The sequence below is a fragment of the Crocodylus porosus genome, unplaced genomic scaffold (genome assembly GCF_001723895.1).
Source record: "Crocodylus porosus isolate Cpor-Errol unplaced genomic scaffold, CroPor_comp1, whole genome shotgun sequence".
Taxonomy (NCBI): domain Eukaryota; kingdom Metazoa; phylum Chordata; order Crocodylia; family Crocodylidae; genus Crocodylus; species Crocodylus porosus.
In genome coordinates, this window is record NW_017728931.1 from 32,505,353 (window position 1) to 32,523,776 (window position 18,424).

Consider the following 18,424-nt stretch of genomic DNA (forward strand, 5'->3'; position numbering starts at 1 on the left):
ATTCTTTGACATTACTATTAACATTATTCCAGTTACAAATGGTGCATTCCAAATCATTAAGCAGGGAGTGTTAATGGAAATACTCCATTTATTGTGGATGCAGCTTCAGAATACAATGGTTGAACAAATCTTTTTATTGCAGCTATCAAAAGTATTTGAAAGATTCAGAGAGTGTGTACAATAACCCAAAACAAAAAGACAATTCATAGACAAAGCCAGGCACTCTGCACAGTTTCACTCCCTACAGGTAGCTAAATGCAGCTCTATATGTAAACAAGATGTTTCAGCTAAGCAGAGGAGCTCATCTTTGGACTGAAATACATTTTCCCCTCCTTTAAAAAAAAGTAAATCAGTTGCTACAAAAGATGACACGGTGAAAATGCACAAGAAAGCTCTTATGAATGCATTTATAGCTACTCTAATTGCCTTGTTTGTTCCACTCATACACTGTCAGATGTAAATGATAAACCTTATGTCATGTAAATTCAAACCAAGCTGACTTCTTATAGCCTTGTGTTTACTATATACAAATAAAGTATTTGGGATAGAGTTTAAAAAATAAGAACACTGTAAGAGAGAAGTGTGTTCAGTTTGAATACTTAAGTGTATCTAGTATACGGCACTGATGAATGGCAAGATTTAGTGTACAGTAATTTGAAACAAGCCCCAACTGTGTTTATTTTTTTATAGTAGTTTTTATATAAATTAAACTACAGTGTTTTATACAAGTGACTTATTTTTGACCCTCTATATCCTTATTTTTTTTGCTCTTAAAACTATAACTTTCTTTTTTAATTACCCATTATTGGGCTTCTGACATTTAAAAAAAATTAATACTTATCTCACCATTCCACTAATGGCATTTATGAAATCTTACTATAGAAAAGTGTGTGGTTTCATTTTTATTTTTTTAAAAAAGCTGTGATATTGGCTAATTATGTATGTTTATTACTAAATATAATACTCTACATGTATTAAAGCATTCTACCATTAGTAGTGCCTTAAAGCTAAACTTTGTAAAGCTATGTGTGTATATGTTCTAAATTGCAGTCAATTACTAGTCACTAACAAAAAAAAAAAAGTATCAGTACCGCTGTCAGCTAACATAATCATCCAAATTTAGGTATTAACTTAAACTAGAATGGAAAAATTGATACTTTAAAAAAGTATAAAACAAAATTTCAACAAGTTATTGATGCAGTATTTTTCATGACATGGGCAACTTACAGAAAATATTACATTGTCAACTAAAGATACTTCTTCCATGCCTTAAAGTGCAGAAAGAAAGACTTCTGTATTCCAAAAGTAACCACTGTTTTTATAGGTTCACTGCACAACTTTTTCATGCAACTCAATTTGTACATGCAGTTTTGAGTTGATCTCTCATGTCAGTTGGAATTGCTGTTCAGCTACATAATTAGTTCTATCAGTAGAAAGGTCGATATATTTCACAGCATGGGTTTCTTTAGGAATAAAGGCTCTTGTGCAAAGGCAGTACTATTATGATGAATGTCTAGACTGATTATTAAATACAGTGCTAATATACATGGTTTTAACTGGGATAATGCAAAAAAAAAACATTTGGTAAATAAACATAAATATAAAAAGCACAATTTAGCACTTTTTTTTTTCAACTGAGTTGGTCCAGCATCTTTAGTAGCCTCTTACGGTTCTTTCTCAAATTGTCTCAAACCTGCTGAGAAAAAGAAACATCAGAAATTGCTTGAAGTTAAAGAAGTGTTTTTAAATTGTTGTAAAGCAGAATCTTCTTAACTTGTAAGAACAATAGGGCAATGGAACAAGTTGCCCAGGGAAGTTACAGATTTTTCCTTTATATAAAAGCTTCCAAGAAAAGCCCTATATGCTCTCTGTCTAGAACGGCTTAGTAACAGCTAGTACTGCATCTGTTTAGGGGCTTTAGATTAGATGACCCTTAATGTCCCTTCCAACCATATGAATATGCCAATGCTATACAGAAGGCACAGTTCCCAAGTAACTCAAATATCTCTTCAGAGCACTTGTAAGAAGCAAGGCATAGTACAGACCTAACACCAAGCTTCTTGGCCAGTCAGTACACTCAGAAGTGCTCCATAGCTCCACTGGAGGAGCAAGATTTCATATGAGTATCCTTTCTAGTGAAAAACCTTTGAAGCAGATAGTGGGAGCACAATGGCCCTTCTATAAAGAAACTTCAGGTAGTACTACAAAGCATGTTCCCTATCCAGCATTTCCCAATGGTTGAGAGTTGCTGATGTGCTAAGTTAGATTCCATTCTGGTCATCTCTTGAGCATAGTTTTTAAAGCTACTTGCTGTGCTTGCAGTGGCAGGACACTGACAGTGACCTCATCCTCCTGCTTTACCTGTGGCCATTAAAGGGTATTATTAATGTATTTTGACTGCTGGTTGTGCACGAGGTTTGTTCCCAGAGTTTTAAGAACAAGTTAGACAAACATCTGTCTAGCGTGGTTTAGATAGGATGACCCTGCCTTGAGCAAGGTTTGGATTAGATGATCCCCTGAGGTCACTTCCTGTCCTACTTTTCTATGATTCTAAAACTCTACAATTCCCAGAATAAAGGACAGCTAACCAAAGTCTGGCACTTGGAACTTTTAATCTTAGTTCTTCTACTGACACCATCTCCACACATGATTTGGGGCAAATTACTTGGTAGTGTCATAATTGCTTAGATCTGGCCTACTCCCATAGAAATCAATGACAGAACAGAGAGCATCTAGCGCTGTGTCATTCTGGATATTTTCCTTAATTTCCTTGTCAAATAAGAACAAAGCTCACCTGATAGGACAGGTAGTTTTTATATAATGCATTTAGTTTTCACAGTTCCTACAAACATGGTAGCTATTGTTACAAGACCAATTTCTAAATGCCAGAGTGATAAAGCCCACTATGCACACATTAACCTTTAGATTGAGTTTTGTATCTTTCAGTCTGCGGTGTAGATTGCCATTGTTTTCTCTTCAAGGCTAAATTGAAAGGATCCCGTTGGATAGGCTTCTTAATTTTATTAAACAGTTAAAACTGATCAGAGAACTCTTTGTTCCCCACCCTTGTATTTCTCAGAGGCTTGTTTCCTCTGGTTGGCATTCTTTGCTTTTTCCTTTCCAAACAGCCATGTCAAAATTCTCACGCTATACAACCCTAACATGGCCAAAATGGAAACGCTAAGCACAGCTTGCAGTGTGAGAAGGTACCAGTTTGCTGTGGCAGCCAGTGCAGGCCTGAGGCCAAGAGCATTTGAAGTCTGCTCAGATGAATTTACAGAGGTTGAAGGCACTCACTGATTTCCAAGATTAATTTTTTTAAAAAGCAGCAAGTGGCTGTTCATTTTTCTTGAGACTTTACTCTTAGCTGTTCGTATTGTTTAGCATTATTTTATGGGTTTGTTTTAAGATGTTTTGAAGGTTTCTATTTCAATGGAACCATTTGGATAAACAATGCTGTGACATTAGCCTCAATCAGCTAGTCGCTTTTTTTATTATTATAAATAAAAAATCAGATCCACTCCCACTACAGACTTTAAAAGGACTATTCCCAGACGCTTGACAACTTCTGTTAGTAAAATGACTGTCTCATTCTTTGGACCTCACAGAGTTTAATGGAAGGCTGCGGCTACATCAAATGTATTACATATGTTGTTCACACCAGGCTGAGAAAACAACTAGAGAACTATATTGATTTAGTCATCATAGAAGCCAGATTTGGACTTCTAACTCCAAAATATTTTTCATGTTAGTTACGGATGTGATAATTGCAACTAATTTGTTTGAAAGGCAAAGGAAGCAATTTCTTTTTATTACCATTAATAGTATTATCATTTTAAAAGCTGTATACGTCTGTATGAAAATGTGGAAAGGCTTCCATTTAATGTTCAGGAGAATAATTAGCCTCACTTACCATTAGTCTCTGACTTTTTCCCCATAGTCGTTACCTGCATTGAAAAAAAATCCATTTTTAAATAAGATTTTTTATATATATATATATATATAAAAAAAGAATTATTATGAAGAATTATTATTATTCATAATGGAAACATTCATTCCTAGCAAAGGACTAACACTTAGTTCTTCATAAAAGGGACTTAAAAATTCAGTGCTGCATAGACCTTTTGCTGGCCTATGGTGATGTTACCTTAGTAGTAGAAGTTGTCTTTTCAACTGACTGTTTCTCCCAGAGATTACGTTTGCCGGATACATCTCCTGGTCTTAAATCCTGTTTTATTTTTGGAAGAGAAGCAAGAGAATAGAAACCAAGATTAGTTCAAATTTGTGTTATTAAGGCAAATTAAGGGCTGTGTTGCCCAACAGGAACTTCCCACAGGAACACCCACACGAGAACTGTGCAAATCCCACTCATGACAGTTTTTCACATAAGAACAGGGACTGATGGCAAAGTTTGGCCTGAAGAACCTTTATTTACACATTATGTACATCCTTTTTTTGCTTCTGTGATATATGCCATACAAGCAGGTATGAGCAAAGACGGGAAAATACGGCTTTTTTTCATTTCTAAGACAGAGAATGGGTTCAACAGCCATTCCGTAAGTAGCAGAGACAGCAGCTGGTATTTTATTTCCTCAGTGCCTCTTAAGTGCAAAGACAATGGTTTTTGTGTTTTTTTCTCTTAAAGACAGTAAATGTAAAAGGAAACACTTTATGAACACCCAAAACAATGCACAACATTTTTTCTCACTGTATAGCAAGATTTACATAATGGCCATTCACATATTCACCCCGGATGCATGTGTACTGCTCTGCAAAATTCTGCAGTCAGGTGGATTTACAGTTCTGTAACAACAGAATTTATTGTATTATTGCAATCCATCCTCCAGACAGAGGCCTGTCCACATCTCCCAAAGTCTAGTAGACAAAGTCCAGCCAGGGATCATGGATATACTTCAATAAGCTGTGACTCTCTAGAATGTGCCAAAAACAAAGCTACAGAAGTTACAATTGTTGCTGGGCAATTTTTGACCTCCAAAAAAAAATTGTTCAACAATACTGACAGCACAAATCTCCAAAGGACTGGCCACATGACTCACTTCTCCAGTATAAAACTGAAAGAAATCTCATGGGTCAGAGTCCTATCCTCTGCTGTTGTAGACAAATCGCGTATTATCTCCCAAACTCAAAAGGCTTTGTCTTACAACTAGACAGCAATTTTACTCCCCACCTCCATCCTCCCCATCGCCCCGTGAGGAGGCTGTTCCTGAACTTCATGTCTCCAACAGTTGGCAAAGAACATTGTTTTAGATTTTGGGAAAGAAAGAAGGAAGGACAGCTATGCCTTAGGGCTGGGGAGGAAGAAAAAAGAGGTGGCTTAGGAATGGAGACCATTGTGATTTATAAATAGCCTTAAAACCCTAGATTTACACCTGTATAATTGCTCAGAGTAAATTATAAACAAATTTACCTGACCAGCTTAGCAAAGAGGCCCCCCCAATCCAAAAAAAAACAGAAGGCAAGCAGGCATCTAGAAGAGTCCACTCAAGGAGAGAGATTGAAAGGAAAGAACAATCCGCTGAGAGACAGAAAGAGAGAGAGAGAGATGGTTGAGGAAAGGAGAGGTTAGATCCAGGTTCTCACTGTCATTTAGAAAAAGGAAAGAAAGTTTTAAAAATATAAGAGTTTGCCTCTATGCTAATTTATTTTAACTGCTGTTGAGCACTTATCACAGTTTGGGGAGGAAGGGGGTTCTTTATTCAGGCACTGTGGTTACACAGTGTTACACAGCTGTTGACAAATGCTGATTTACAAAGAGCAGCCATTGCAAATTATAAGCAAACCTATTAAAAGATAACAGATACGTAAATCAAAAAAAACATATGCTACATTAGCGGGGAGATACCTTATTTACTGAGCAGACAACACAACAGACATCAGGAGAAGGCTTCTTTCAATAAAACACCAAAATCATCATTACTTATGATGCAACTGAAGTTTACGCCCAGCCCTTTTCCTCTGCCGTGTTCCCATTCCTGTTTTTTCCTCTGTGAAATGCTCTCAGCCTATTTTTCCCTACTTGGCTGTGAGGAGGGGGCATTGGTTTGTGCCTCCATCCTTCATTTGTGGCTGTATCTGCCAGAAAGCCCCACACTCCACTAATGAAGGCAGCTACTGGAGGTCCGGACCAGGCACTCTTTGTAGCTGAGGTGAGCAATCCTACGGTAGCTGCTCCTGCAGTCACTGAAGCAGGGATTACTATGGCAACAGAGATAAAATCTGGCAGCCTTCAGGGATACAGCTTGTAGCTATGTTGGTCTAAAAAGCAGAGGCAGACAACTCTCGGGCTTGAGGTGATATCTTTTATTAAACCAACTAAATAATAACAAAAAAAATTCTTTGCAAGCTTTCAGGTACAAACCCTTTGGATACAAGCGATATCCCTGAAAGATGGAAGGTACTGTAATTAGCCATTTAGAAATGTAAACTTCATTGCTAAGCAGGAAATAAGAAAAATTCAACTCCCTGCCTGACATCTGACCTTCAGGAAAGAAACCTGCTGGAGCCATGTCTCAGCCTAATCTGCATATTCACAAAGAAACTTTTCCACAAATGGACTTTGAAACCCAGGGGAACCTCACCATCCTTAAGGAGATCCTGGTGTCAAAAAAAAACTGTGATAAAAAAGATGAAATCGTGTATGCAGCATGTGTCACCCGAAACTGGAGCCTGGCCAGGTGTAGCCATGCTTCAGCTGCCGGCCAGGCTCCCTGCTGCGGGATCACCGTGGGTGCAGCCCCCAGAGGCCCCCAGGACCCCAGGTGCTGGCTCCAGCCTCCCCTACCCCACCTGGGGCAACATGACGCATGCCAGAGTGCACATGCATGGGCATTCCCTGAGGATAAGTATCAGCGGCACATATTGTGCCACTGCTCTTGTCCCTGGGGACAGTCCCCAAGTGTCCCAGATCCTAGCAATGCCACTCCTCACCAGCCCTCTAGTGACAAGTCAAAGCTTTGGAGGCAAGAAACTCTATTAACCTTTAACATGTGACTGCTCACAGCACATTCTAACTTTAACACCACTTATCGTCACTTCCAGAGATTTAGTGTAACATGTAACTTCATCCCTATTTACCAGCCTTAGTGTTTCTGTAAACTTGAGAATCTTGGTAGGGAAACGTCCTACCATCCCTTCCACAGGACTATCTAATTTCTTGACCTAGCAGATTTACCTTATTGCTTTCTCCCATTGGCACAAATGAGAACCCATACTCCAAAAGCCAAGTGTTGTAGATCTACTTACCGAAGGTTTTGGAGCAGGCGATTTGTTGCTCTCTGGGGTCTTGGTTAGCCATTCACTGATACGACTGGAAACACCAACCTTCAGTCCAGCTGTTTCCTGCAAAATAACCATTTACCAATTTAACTGGATTTTTTTTTAATGTAATCCTGCCTAACAGATCCATAGTTCAGGGTTAAAGAAAAATCAAATCCCCAAACTGAAGAAAAATTTCTCCCCGAAGTCTGTGACTGTTTGGAATTCATCCTGTATAGTTTGAAGATATTACACATCCCAAGTGAAAAGCACTTTAGCCTAAATTCCAATATACCAGAGACCTAAACATCAAAACAAGTTGTTAATGTAATTTCTTAAGATACACAGCAAAAGTGGTCACCACTGGCTCTGAACTTAGCCGACAGCTCAGCACCTAAATCAATGCCTGCTGGTTCTGTTGACACTTGCTGAGCATCTTTCAGCTCACATGGACCTCTGGTTTATAAATTTAGAGAGAGATGATACAATATACCTTTGCAAATACCCCCATGAAAAACAAGCTGGAAGCAGTCAGACTACAATCTAAGCCACTTAAGACTCTACTGGGTAAACTGGCAACCATTTAAATTGTGCATATAGCACAAGCCATTTCCAAATCCCATTGATCTCAATATTAAAGAAGCTGCTTAAGCCAATTAAAATTAAACAGCTAGTTCAACAGCAGGCACAGTATGCTCTCAGTCTTTCCCACCTCATCAATGCTGGTTCCACTGTTACTCAGAACCTGTCCTCAGCCTCTAAAGTCTTGACACTTTACGAAGGTTTGTCACACTGATACTCACAGAGCCTTGCCTCTAACATGAGCCTTGAAAATGACATTTTCAGGGTTGTTATCAACACAGCACTGACACCAGGTGAGCTAAGCTAGAAGGATTACCCACCCATCCCACATTTCAGGCAAGTTTTTGATTGTCAGACTAACCCATTTCATAAAGCTTAGACTATGTAAGAATTTGCATCATAAAACAGCCATCACAACTCAGAGAGCCTCTTTACATAGTTTGAGCTTCTCAGTTGTAGCTGTCAGATATGACATGTGGTGTCCCAGCAGGAACTTTATAACTAAACCCACTATGGCACTAAATTCCCCACATTGCCTAATGTTGTAGTCAATCTCAAACTGGTAGCTGGGTGTTTGTGGACCCAATCCTTCAAGATGCTGAACCTCTTTCTTTTCCAATGACTTTGACAGGACTGCTCAGAGGAACGAATACTCACAGAAGTATGGAGTGCAGAATCAGGTCCTATATAAACAATAGGCAAAACAGAAATATATACCTTATTGGGTGTCCCTGTCCCAGAAGGTGATGAGAAAACATTCCCTTTCTCCCACATGCTCTTAATGTTACGAACACCCTCAGCTGGGACTGGAAGATCAGAGGCTGCTGGCTTGGTAGGTTTTGAAGCCTTGGTGCCCTGCAAGAGACAGACTACTTTGTGCTTAAAATTAAAACTGGTGTCAGGAGTCATCTAGAGCCCTGGAGCTTTACTGAGCAATACATTGCATGTTAACTAGCAATATGTTCTACTGATGACAATATGAAGTGACGAAGAGAAAGTTTTCTTAGAAAGAATATGGTTGAAGTCCTCACCCATTTTTAAATACAGTTGTGTCCAACACTACAACAGGCTAATTTATGGGAACCACATTCCTGCAGATTTTGTGCACATGCATTTACAAGGTTTGTGGTAAACTGCAAAAGAACACATGCTCACAAAACTGTGCTGACCCCTGAGTTTGCCCTGCACCCTCTCAAGCATATCCATCTCCCTCAGAAAAAATTGTCTCTGGTTGCTACATAAGTAAAAAGGGAAGGATACTCTGAGAGAAAGGCCCTAATAAAGATTGATAAATACAGTGTATTCCACTTTCTCCCTCTGATGCTAACAAGTTATTACTTTCTTAAACCTTTGGGACAGACTTCAGGAGCTGAAAGTATCTGTAAGATGGGACAGTTTTACAGGGTTACCAAATATTAGTGCCAGCCTCTCTATAGCCACAGTCTCTGACAGTCACAAGTATTGTAAAGTATATGCTTAATTGCATATCAATTTAAGACTGCATATCCCTGTTGAAAAAAATCAGCAATTCTGCATCAGCACATTGGGTGTTTTTACACGTGCCTCATGCTCTGGGGATGGGAAGGGAGCAGAGGGAAGAGTGCTTTAATTAGAGCAGCTGCAAAAGCCACTTTAGTTAAAGCGCCCACACCATCTCAAGAATCAGTATCTCTGGGCCCCACACCATTTTGAAATGCGGGGCACTGATACATGAGACGTGGAGGCTGGCTGTAGCACGCTCTAGCAGACTCAATTAATCACAGAACTTCAGAGCAGTAATTACAACACGTTGGAGCTGCCTCCGGGCATGTCTACAGGTACCCATTAAAACTAGATGGTGGCTGTACAGTGGCCAGTCACATTGTTTCAAAACTCTGCCCTACTTCTCCAGCATGAAAAGCCAACTTGTATGTCACAAAGAGCCAATTCACCCATGTACTCAACGCACACATCAGTCCAGATTTACTGAACTCAACAGAGCACCAATCACTGATGCTCGTTGTTCCAATGTTTCTGGCATGGCAACACCAGAGCTCCCTGTTGAAAGAATCCCACCTTGTGGAAGGATGGGGCTATTGTTACACCCTCACACATTCATCTGTAGGTGTCTAATACAATGTCAGGACACATGGTAAAGTTTTAGGCCCTTTGAACTTGTTACACTTATGACTTACTCAGATTCCAAAGGGAAAGAGGACAGTTGTAAGACACCCATTTTGTACCACTTCTTTAAATTTAACAGTGTCCAGGTGAACAAGGACAATGATAAGGACTGGGTGTTTTTTTCAGGGCTTCAACCTGAATAGGGTATAGCATCTACACCATGTGCTCTTTTCCTTATCTAAGTTACAATGGTACTAAAAACAAGACTGATTCTTTAACACAGTCACATAACAAAATTTATTGTGCTCTCTTCCTCTCCTTCCTCATTTGGCATCCGCAGCAAGGTTTGTACCCTAGGCAAAACCCTACCAGGGCTTGTGGAAGGAGCAGGGAAAATGGGGGTGTGCTACTGAGTGCCAGAGGAAAAAGTGAGCTGAGTGAGCCGAAGCCTTACCTTCCCCAGGGATTTAAAATCCCTAGGCTGCTGGCTGCTGTACCATGGTATGGGATCCCCACAGGGCTGCCACCCTGGTGCCCCCTCTAAGTTGGCATCCAGCATGGTGCCCCACTTGTCCCCACCCCTTGTGTTACTTTTACTACCTGTGCAGGGTGGTAAAACTGTCTCAACAGAGACTATACTACAAAGAATTCATGGAGGCCTGTTCTTATGGTCAGACTACAGAACTAGGAGCTGAAGATGTGGACTCTGTTCCTGGCTCTGGTATGGCGTCACTCTCTGATCCTATCATGAGTCACACATCTTTGGTTAAGCCCTCCTGTCTTTTAGGAAGGCAGGGACAGGAAGGTGCCTAATATATGCGGATGCTGGGCTGAGTACTTTACTGGTTTTTAGAGGCCTTCAAACCCCCATCTAGAACAGCAGATGCAACTAAGGCTTTAGACAGAAGCAGGAAAATGTAGCAATAAAGGAGCTGCAGAATTGTGAAGGCTGCTTCAGGTAAGTGTGAACACTTAGATGCTAAAAGATGATCTGATTAGAACAGCCACAAAAGCAATCGCCTGCTTCAGTTAATACAGTTCCACATACCTCAATTGCACTTGTGTATTGCTCAAGTCGGCTGTCAATCTTGGAGACAACTGTTGCAGAGTGAGTGGGCTTTGCACCACTGTTTGGGGTAGGGATTAAAAAGAAAGATATGATTACTCTGATCAAGCACTTTCCAGCTTTGATTTAACCTATTTATTTTATTGTAACTAGCAGTTTATTACTTTACCTCTTCTGAGCGGATTTGTTCAAAAACTCTGCTCGTTCTTCAATCTACAAAAAGAAAAAAAGAAGTGCTATATATTTTCATCAATAACATGAGCAGCCTGATACAATAGAAGGGTGATACACAACTTTAAAGAGCAAAAGAAGAGAACCAGAAAAGGAGAATCAGCTTCAGATTCAAACCACTGCAGTCACGTAAACACAGGTTCAGAGATAGACTTATATTAGGCTTCTGTTCTGCAAGAAACATGCAAGATTTAAGGAACTATGCATATTCCTTCATTTACATCTCGCATAGTCTTCAACACTATCCAAGGACATAATTTTTTCAGGATTAAGTCCCAAGTACAGCAGAGCTGGAAGTAAACGGAGAATAGGTTATGTCACTAAAAGGAACTTCTATTATATCCCAAATTCACTCCTCCTTCAAAAGCAGCATGAAAATATAATTGCTTCTTTTGAAAGAGAGGCAAATGCAATACATTTGCCAAAATAGAGATACTAAAAAGCCATATCTGGAGTTGGGCCACATGTCCCATGCTATGCAGTTTTAATGACAGCCAAGTTAATTTTGAATTCAAAGTGCATTTTGTTCATGTACAATTTGGTCATTTTTGAGTCAATATTTGACAGCTGTTATCACACAGCAACATCTTGCAAACTGAAATAATTCTGCATTTCTATAGGGAAATCACATGTCAGCTCCAGTACAGGTGAATTGTGAAGGTTTCAGGAAGATATACTAAACCTCTGAATAGTATAAGGAGAAAGAAAGGACTATAAGGAATTTCAAAGCATTTCATACAAGCTTTGCTTGCATTCTGCGCTTTGGGAAGCCAGAGGCAGATACGACAGCCAGCATAATCAGCTGAAAGGACTTCATAATCCGCATCTTTTTTCTCTTCTTATTCTCAGCAGTTATCTGGACTCACCCCTGCTTGATCCTCCCACATCCTATCTCAGGCACTCCCATTTAGGAGTGATAAAACAGAGGTAACTCTAGGGGATATAAATAACCTCCAGTTAGTCCAGAATTTAGGTTAACTGGGATTTTCCAGTTTATCTCTATGTCAATTGTCTGCATGTTATTTTAATGGTGACTATTGCAGTACTGGTGTCTTTAAAGCTGAGGTAGTGTAAACTAAAGACCATTCATTAAAATGGTTCTAGGATTTCCCCTGCACCCTTCCACACTCAAGCAACATAAAATGATGACCCTTTATTGTTGTGTGAGGACAAGCTGGCAACAACCTGTTCCAACTTTAATACCGCTTCAATCAGAGTTAATGTTGGAGTATTTTTAAAGCATCTGTACCATTCCCAGAATGTCCACCTGTAACAATTAGACAATAATTCATGGTTCAAATATTAAAAAGTTCTGTGGAACACAGAAGCCAGAATTCAATCAAGATCACTTGACACTGACAAATTAGCAAAGTAGATCAGTGGTACCAAACACATTTCACAGGCCGATTAGTGGCCTGGGGTCAGCCCATGGGCCCAACCCGGCACATAGGGCTGCATCATCTGGCCAATGGGGTTCCCCATGGGCCTGGAAATTTGGCAGCAGGACAAGCAGCAGCAACAAAGTTAATTAATTGCTGCTATGACTCCAGGAACCACAGCAAATAACATTGCCACTGCACCCCAGCTGCCAAATTTCCAGAGCCATGGGGAGCCCTATGAACTAGATGATATGGTTCCATGGGCTGGATCTGGCCTAAGGGCCATATCTCAGTCACTCCTGAACTGGACAAATTCCAGTCAGTTCATCTGTGGATCAGGACACGTGTACTTCTGGAGCCATTTCAAAAGGGCAGCAGCTGTTATGTTATGGGTAGACAAGACAGAAATAATTCAAATGTAGTAAAACTGCTCCAGCTTTAACTCTAAATGAAGCAGTGCTAAAGGTTGAGCAGCTGTACTACATTTGTACCCTCTTTGGCTTGTCCACCCCTAACAGTTGCTGCCCTTCTGAAACTTCCCCTTTCTGAAATGCTTCCAAATGCATGTGTGTTCACACCCTATGTTTTAGAAGCATACCAAAAGTCCAGTCCTCATCTAAGGGTATGCACAAACATACATTTGTAGCAGCTTCAAAAGGGAAGGGGGAACTTCTGTGACTGCTACATATGCATGAGTCTGTAGTAAATGCATCAAAACCACTCCAACTTTAGCCCTGCTTCATCCAAGGCCAAAATTGGGGCCATTTAGCTACAGGATTATGCACACATACCAGTTACACTGTAACAGCTGCTGCAAGCACTTAAGCAGCTGCTTTTCCTTCCCTTCTGCAGCTGCTACAAATATACATTTGCCCACACTCTAAGAACTAAGCTATACACAAGGACTGATGCAAAAGATGGACAAATATTATTTGTCCATGTAGGAGCAATCCAAATACTGTACATTTGCTGTTTCTTCAAACAGTCACAAGGTGGCAGCAATACATCGACTAGGGAGGCAAAGATGACTATATATGTTCACAAATTTCTTCCTCTGCTATGTTCAACTTTTTAGAAATGGATTTTTACCCAAAAGAAATACAGTAGAAGTTTTCATTGGTGAACTGATTTGTGATGTTATCTTAAGCAGGTAAACTCTTTCCAACCATTTTACAATATATCAAGACAAAAATTCAAACGCTGCCCACCAGCAACAAAACCCAGCTTAAAATTAAATTTACTACCAGCCTGTTTGGTGATGGGAAAATGCTACAAGAGAAATGGGGCTAACAACTGAAGGTCAGGTGGACTTACTTTTTGGCTCTCTTACAAGCAATTATGGTCTGAACAAATATTTAACATGGAGCTGCTCTGTTATTATAAGAAGCCTGTATTTTCTTACTGCACTCAGTTCTTGATAATAAATATGATCTAAATGGGACTTCTAAAGAAGACTGCTGTACATACACTATAGAAGCAAAGGCCCTGATTTTTCATGAGCTCTGCACAAACAGATCTATCCCATATCAGTGGGGTGAGGCCTCAATAATTGGTTCATGGAGTCTCCTGGTTGAAAAATGTAATTAAATCTGATATCTAATTGACAAACAGTCCTTCTAAAATTGGTTCCTTTTTTAAGGGTTTAAAGGTATTTTGCTGCTCACAGACAATTTTTCTAGAGTTTTCTAGAGTTTCACTAAGGTGAAAAGACATGTCCAGCAGTTACCCTTCCTTTCATTATTGGTGTACCACCTTTTCACCCAAACAGGCACACAGCTGCACCTGAGGATTTGAGGGATAGGGAAGGACAATTGCTCTGGGGCAAATGCTAAAAGTAGTCCATGATTCTTAGGAGCTCTTTCTGCACTTGAAAGGGCATCAGGGGTGAGGGAGGGTGGTAGGTGGGGTTCCTGAGAAAGAAAAAAGATAAATGGAAAAGAAGGCAGGAACAGAATTAGAATCCTTAGGACAGGGCATAGTTTTCTATCCTCCAGAATAGGATACTGTAACAGCTAATGGTTGTTGAATTTTCCCTGCTCTCACATGAAGATTTGACCTGGAGCCCTATCCCAGGAGAGCCCTCAATTTAAAAAAACATTTTTTTGCATGCATTAAAGAGCAATTAATCCATTTGGTCCAAATGCAGTATGGCAACATGCAGAGAACTAAGCCACTCAATCTACCACACACTTAGCACTCGTCATGCATAGAATTAGGAATGTGAGGCACATACGGTAAACAATATTACAAAATAGATCTGTAAAACAAATAGGAAAAGCAAGATGGTTAACATGAATGGCAAACACTTCCTGAAGCTCTGACCAGTATTAAACATAATCGCTTTGCTGCAATATCTTTGTAAAGGCCTGTAATAGGGAGCCACAAGCTCCCATTATTTTAAGGGAGAAACATCAGTGAGGATCCCCAGGCACCCATTATGCGCTAGCTGCAGGGGAGCAGGCAACCAAGGATCCATAGGCTATGGGTGCCTATTGCAGGGCTAGCAGCCCAGTAAAAGGACAGTTGGGCAGAGATCTGCTTAGGCAGCAAGAGCACTGCTACACCAGTGCTGAGATCCAGCCATCAAGCCTAGAAGGAAACTCCTGTAGGTGGCTGGAGAGCCACCTGACTGGAAGGGGTGGGGCTTTAGACATACATAATACCAGTGCCTGAGACCAAGCGGGCAGTATCGCCTGCAAGCAGCAGGAAAAGCAGCTCATGAGTAGGATGGCTGCAGAAGAGCAACTCACTGATACCTCAGCTGACCTAGGAAGTAAGGAGCTTATTGCTTCCAGGGAAGTATTACCCAGTGGACTGAGCATAGCTATAAGGGGTGAATGAGGAGACCACACTGCAGTTCCTGATCGGCACACCAAGGTTTACAGTCCTGCTTGGGCAGGTCATAAACTGGAGATGGCCTGGAGTGGAGAGGGCTAAGGACATAGCTGGAGATGGGTGAAATCAGAGCCAGGTCCTCAGTGCCTGAGAGAGGCAAAACCACTCCAGCCACCCACAGCGATTTCCTTCTATGCTTCACAGCTAGCCTGCTCTTCTGGCTGCTGTAGCAGTGCCCTTGCTACCCAAGAGGCCAGAAGGGCTACAGCCCAGAAGCTGCGGTCCAGCACACCAGCTGAGAGGTGCCCAGCCAGAGAAAAAGGGCCAAAGTCAGAAAGGCTGAAGCCCCAACAAAGGCTTGGAGGCCTGCTGTTATAATCAGTAACATCCATGAGACATGGGTGTAGCTATAGGGCTGGAAGGAAACCACAAATAGCCCTTAAGGCAACAGATGTTCTGGGGGCATGGACGGACCAGGAGAGCCCACTGAGTGCTTGAGAGGCAGGACTGGGACTAATGGGATCTGGGAGGGACCTGCTGGTCAAAGGATGGATGAGGGTTCTCTAGGACCCTAGGGCAGCCTGTCTTTTTACAAATCAACTAAGACCATCAAGGCATGGCAGGTGAGCGAAAAGGGAGGGTACCCAGGGATAGGAGCCATGTCGCCACCAGGGGGCATTATGGCCACCCCGGGGGCATTTAATCCTTTTATGAGGCCTATGACCCTTATTTTGTTAACAAAGAATGTCTCCCAGACTGCATAGGGCAGAAAAGGTAGCAGGGGCATCATGAAGGCAAATGCATCAGTCTGTGTACATGGGGTACAAATAACACCCAGTAGCTCAAGAAAATCAGTCCCCATCAGTTGAATTTAAGGATAATCTTCATGAATCAGTATAATCAGAGGCCTACTGTTGCTTCATAGGTGCTTGATATTAAAGTAACAGTCAGATACTAAGGTTCTGGTCTGCTAGTGCCTATGTACATGTATAACTTTACTCATGGGAATTCTCACATAAGTCATGCACATGCAAAAGCATTATGTGGGATGAGGCTCTTAATTAACAGAGGTTAAGCATGCAAATGCAAGAACACATATATTTTAATTAAGCTAGAGGAGGAATTTTCTAGGACTAAGGCACAATCATGTTTATGCATTTCTCCTCCTTGAAGCCATCCTGTTTATACAGGCTCAGCGATCTACATGACAATCTTCTGTAGAAGTTGTGCAAGATGTTGCTAAACATATTGACAAGGCTAAAGATATAATTTAAGACCTTTGCTTCTAGCCATACAACCACAAATGACATGAGTAGGTTGGTATGGGGAAGGAGTTAACAGAAGATTTGACCCAAAGCATTTACACACTATTGAGGAAAAGATCCTGACTGAATATTCCAGCTATGGCTTGTTTGTTAAAATGGCTCTTGAGAATTTTAAATGGCATACTGAATACTATCAAAACACCACTTTCCAACTGACAACTGGAGCTGTTCCAGGAAAAGCAGCAAATCAAAGACCTATCCAATATTGCATGTAGCTAATGCATGGCAGCCAGCTGCAGGAACCTAGTGAAAAAACACTTTGGGTTCTGGCTCCCAGGAGGAAAGCGTTCTGCCATTAGTCTCCTTGAGCACCAGCCTCCGCTGTGGCCCCACTAAACACTTCTTTTGCTTTCTGTTGTCATCAAAACCATTTCGGCACATAGGCCCAATTCACTCCTCAAGTAATTTGGGTCCCTTCAATGATGGCTGAATTTGGGCCATCTGTTCAAGAGGGAAATTATAGGGAGGGAACTAAACCTAGAGAAGAGGTTCTTTAAAAATACTGGTCTTTAAAATGTAATCTTATGATCCAGTAACACTAGCAGAGAGAACAGGGAAGGAAGGGAGAACATCCCTTATAAATCAGTAACTTGTATGGGGTCAAATTCTTCCCAGTCAATGCTCTAATTCTCAGCTCTTGCCTAAATAAGCCATGAAATAAGAAAGATATCTTCCTTTTTTCTTTTTTTTTTTACTACAAGTCTCAAGTCCTGTTAGGTCACAGCTGCCAGCTCTGCAGTTAGCTTGGCATTTCAGAGATGGCTGCCACACAATCCCTTTATTCCCCTATAAGATTTCTGCAGCAAGGAGTTGGAGAACCTCCAAGACTACAGCTCTGTCATAGCTCCCGCCCACACTCAGCCAGCAGGTTGGAGTTCTTCCCATTTCAGCTCCACCCTGGTTTTGTTTTCCTGTCCAACTGCAGACTCAGACTATGGGGGTGGGGCTCACTACACCCAAAGGAGACTTCATTTTTTAAATCTTCTGGCTTCTCTTAATCAACTTGGGGAAAGGACAAACGAGGGAGACACAGGTCAATAATAGCATGTATGGTTTTCACCCCAATAACATTCCTGAATAGACTTGTCCATTGTGGAAGAGCTGTGCACTCCTGTATCCATTTGTGCTGTGTACAACTTGAAAAGGTCCCTAAGAGATTCTGTTCCCAGGTGGAGTAACAAAACTTGTTCTACCCACCCCAAGAGATTCTCAAAGGAAGAAGGCAAGCATAGTAGTGATCCTGCACTGTTACAATAGTCTAAAGGGTCTGTACCAGTCCCAGCAGCGATGAGCAGGGGAAGGAACAAGCTGCCTCTCCTTTGTCCCTGTGCCAGCAAGGAATCTGGCATTCATTCGCTTTACATTTTTATTCCTTATTGTCACATAGGAAAGAACCCAACCCTCATGTTCTCATCTGAGGGATTCCATTCTACACCCAGTTCAGCTTCCCCAGTGTCATGATCATCCCCTTCAAATCCTGGATCCACCATATCCTCTCTCTCTGAAATTAAGCACCCAGTTGCTTCCATGCCCCCTACTTTCCTCTGTTCAGGCAGTGATAGCAGCCTCAGAACTCTCTGCTGTGTTACTGAAGCAGAGAGATCTTAGGCTTCAGCAATATGTTTTTA

At 41.1% G+C, this 18,424-nt stretch overlaps 1 protein-coding gene across 7 annotated transcripts in view; it reads right to left on the reverse strand.

The window, feature by feature from the left end:
• Positions 1-68: 68 nt before the first annotated feature.
• Positions 69-18,424, reverse strand: part of CALD1 (caldesmon 1) — a 275,628-nt gene continuing 257,272 nt past the window's right edge. For 5 of the 7 annotated variants that reach the window (XM_019544510.1, XM_019544511.1, XM_019544515.1 and 2 more), the window contains 7 exons: positions 11,196-11,239; positions 11,009-11,087; positions 8,575-8,712; positions 7,264-7,359; positions 4,148-4,228; positions 3,914-3,947; positions 69-1,696 (listed from right to left, as the gene is read on the reverse strand). In XM_019544510.1, the coding sequence (XP_019400055.1) occupies positions 1,665-1,696; positions 3,914-3,947; positions 4,148-4,228; positions 7,264-7,359; positions 8,575-8,712; positions 11,009-11,087; positions 11,196-11,239 (504 nt within the window). In that variant the 3' untranslated portion in view covers positions 69-1,664. The remainder of the gene's footprint in view (positions 1,697-3,913; positions 3,948-4,147; positions 4,229-7,263; positions 7,360-8,574; positions 8,713-11,008; positions 11,088-11,195; positions 11,240-18,424) is intronic. The other 2 variants (XM_019544513.1, XM_019544516.1) reach the window with 1 other exon arrangement.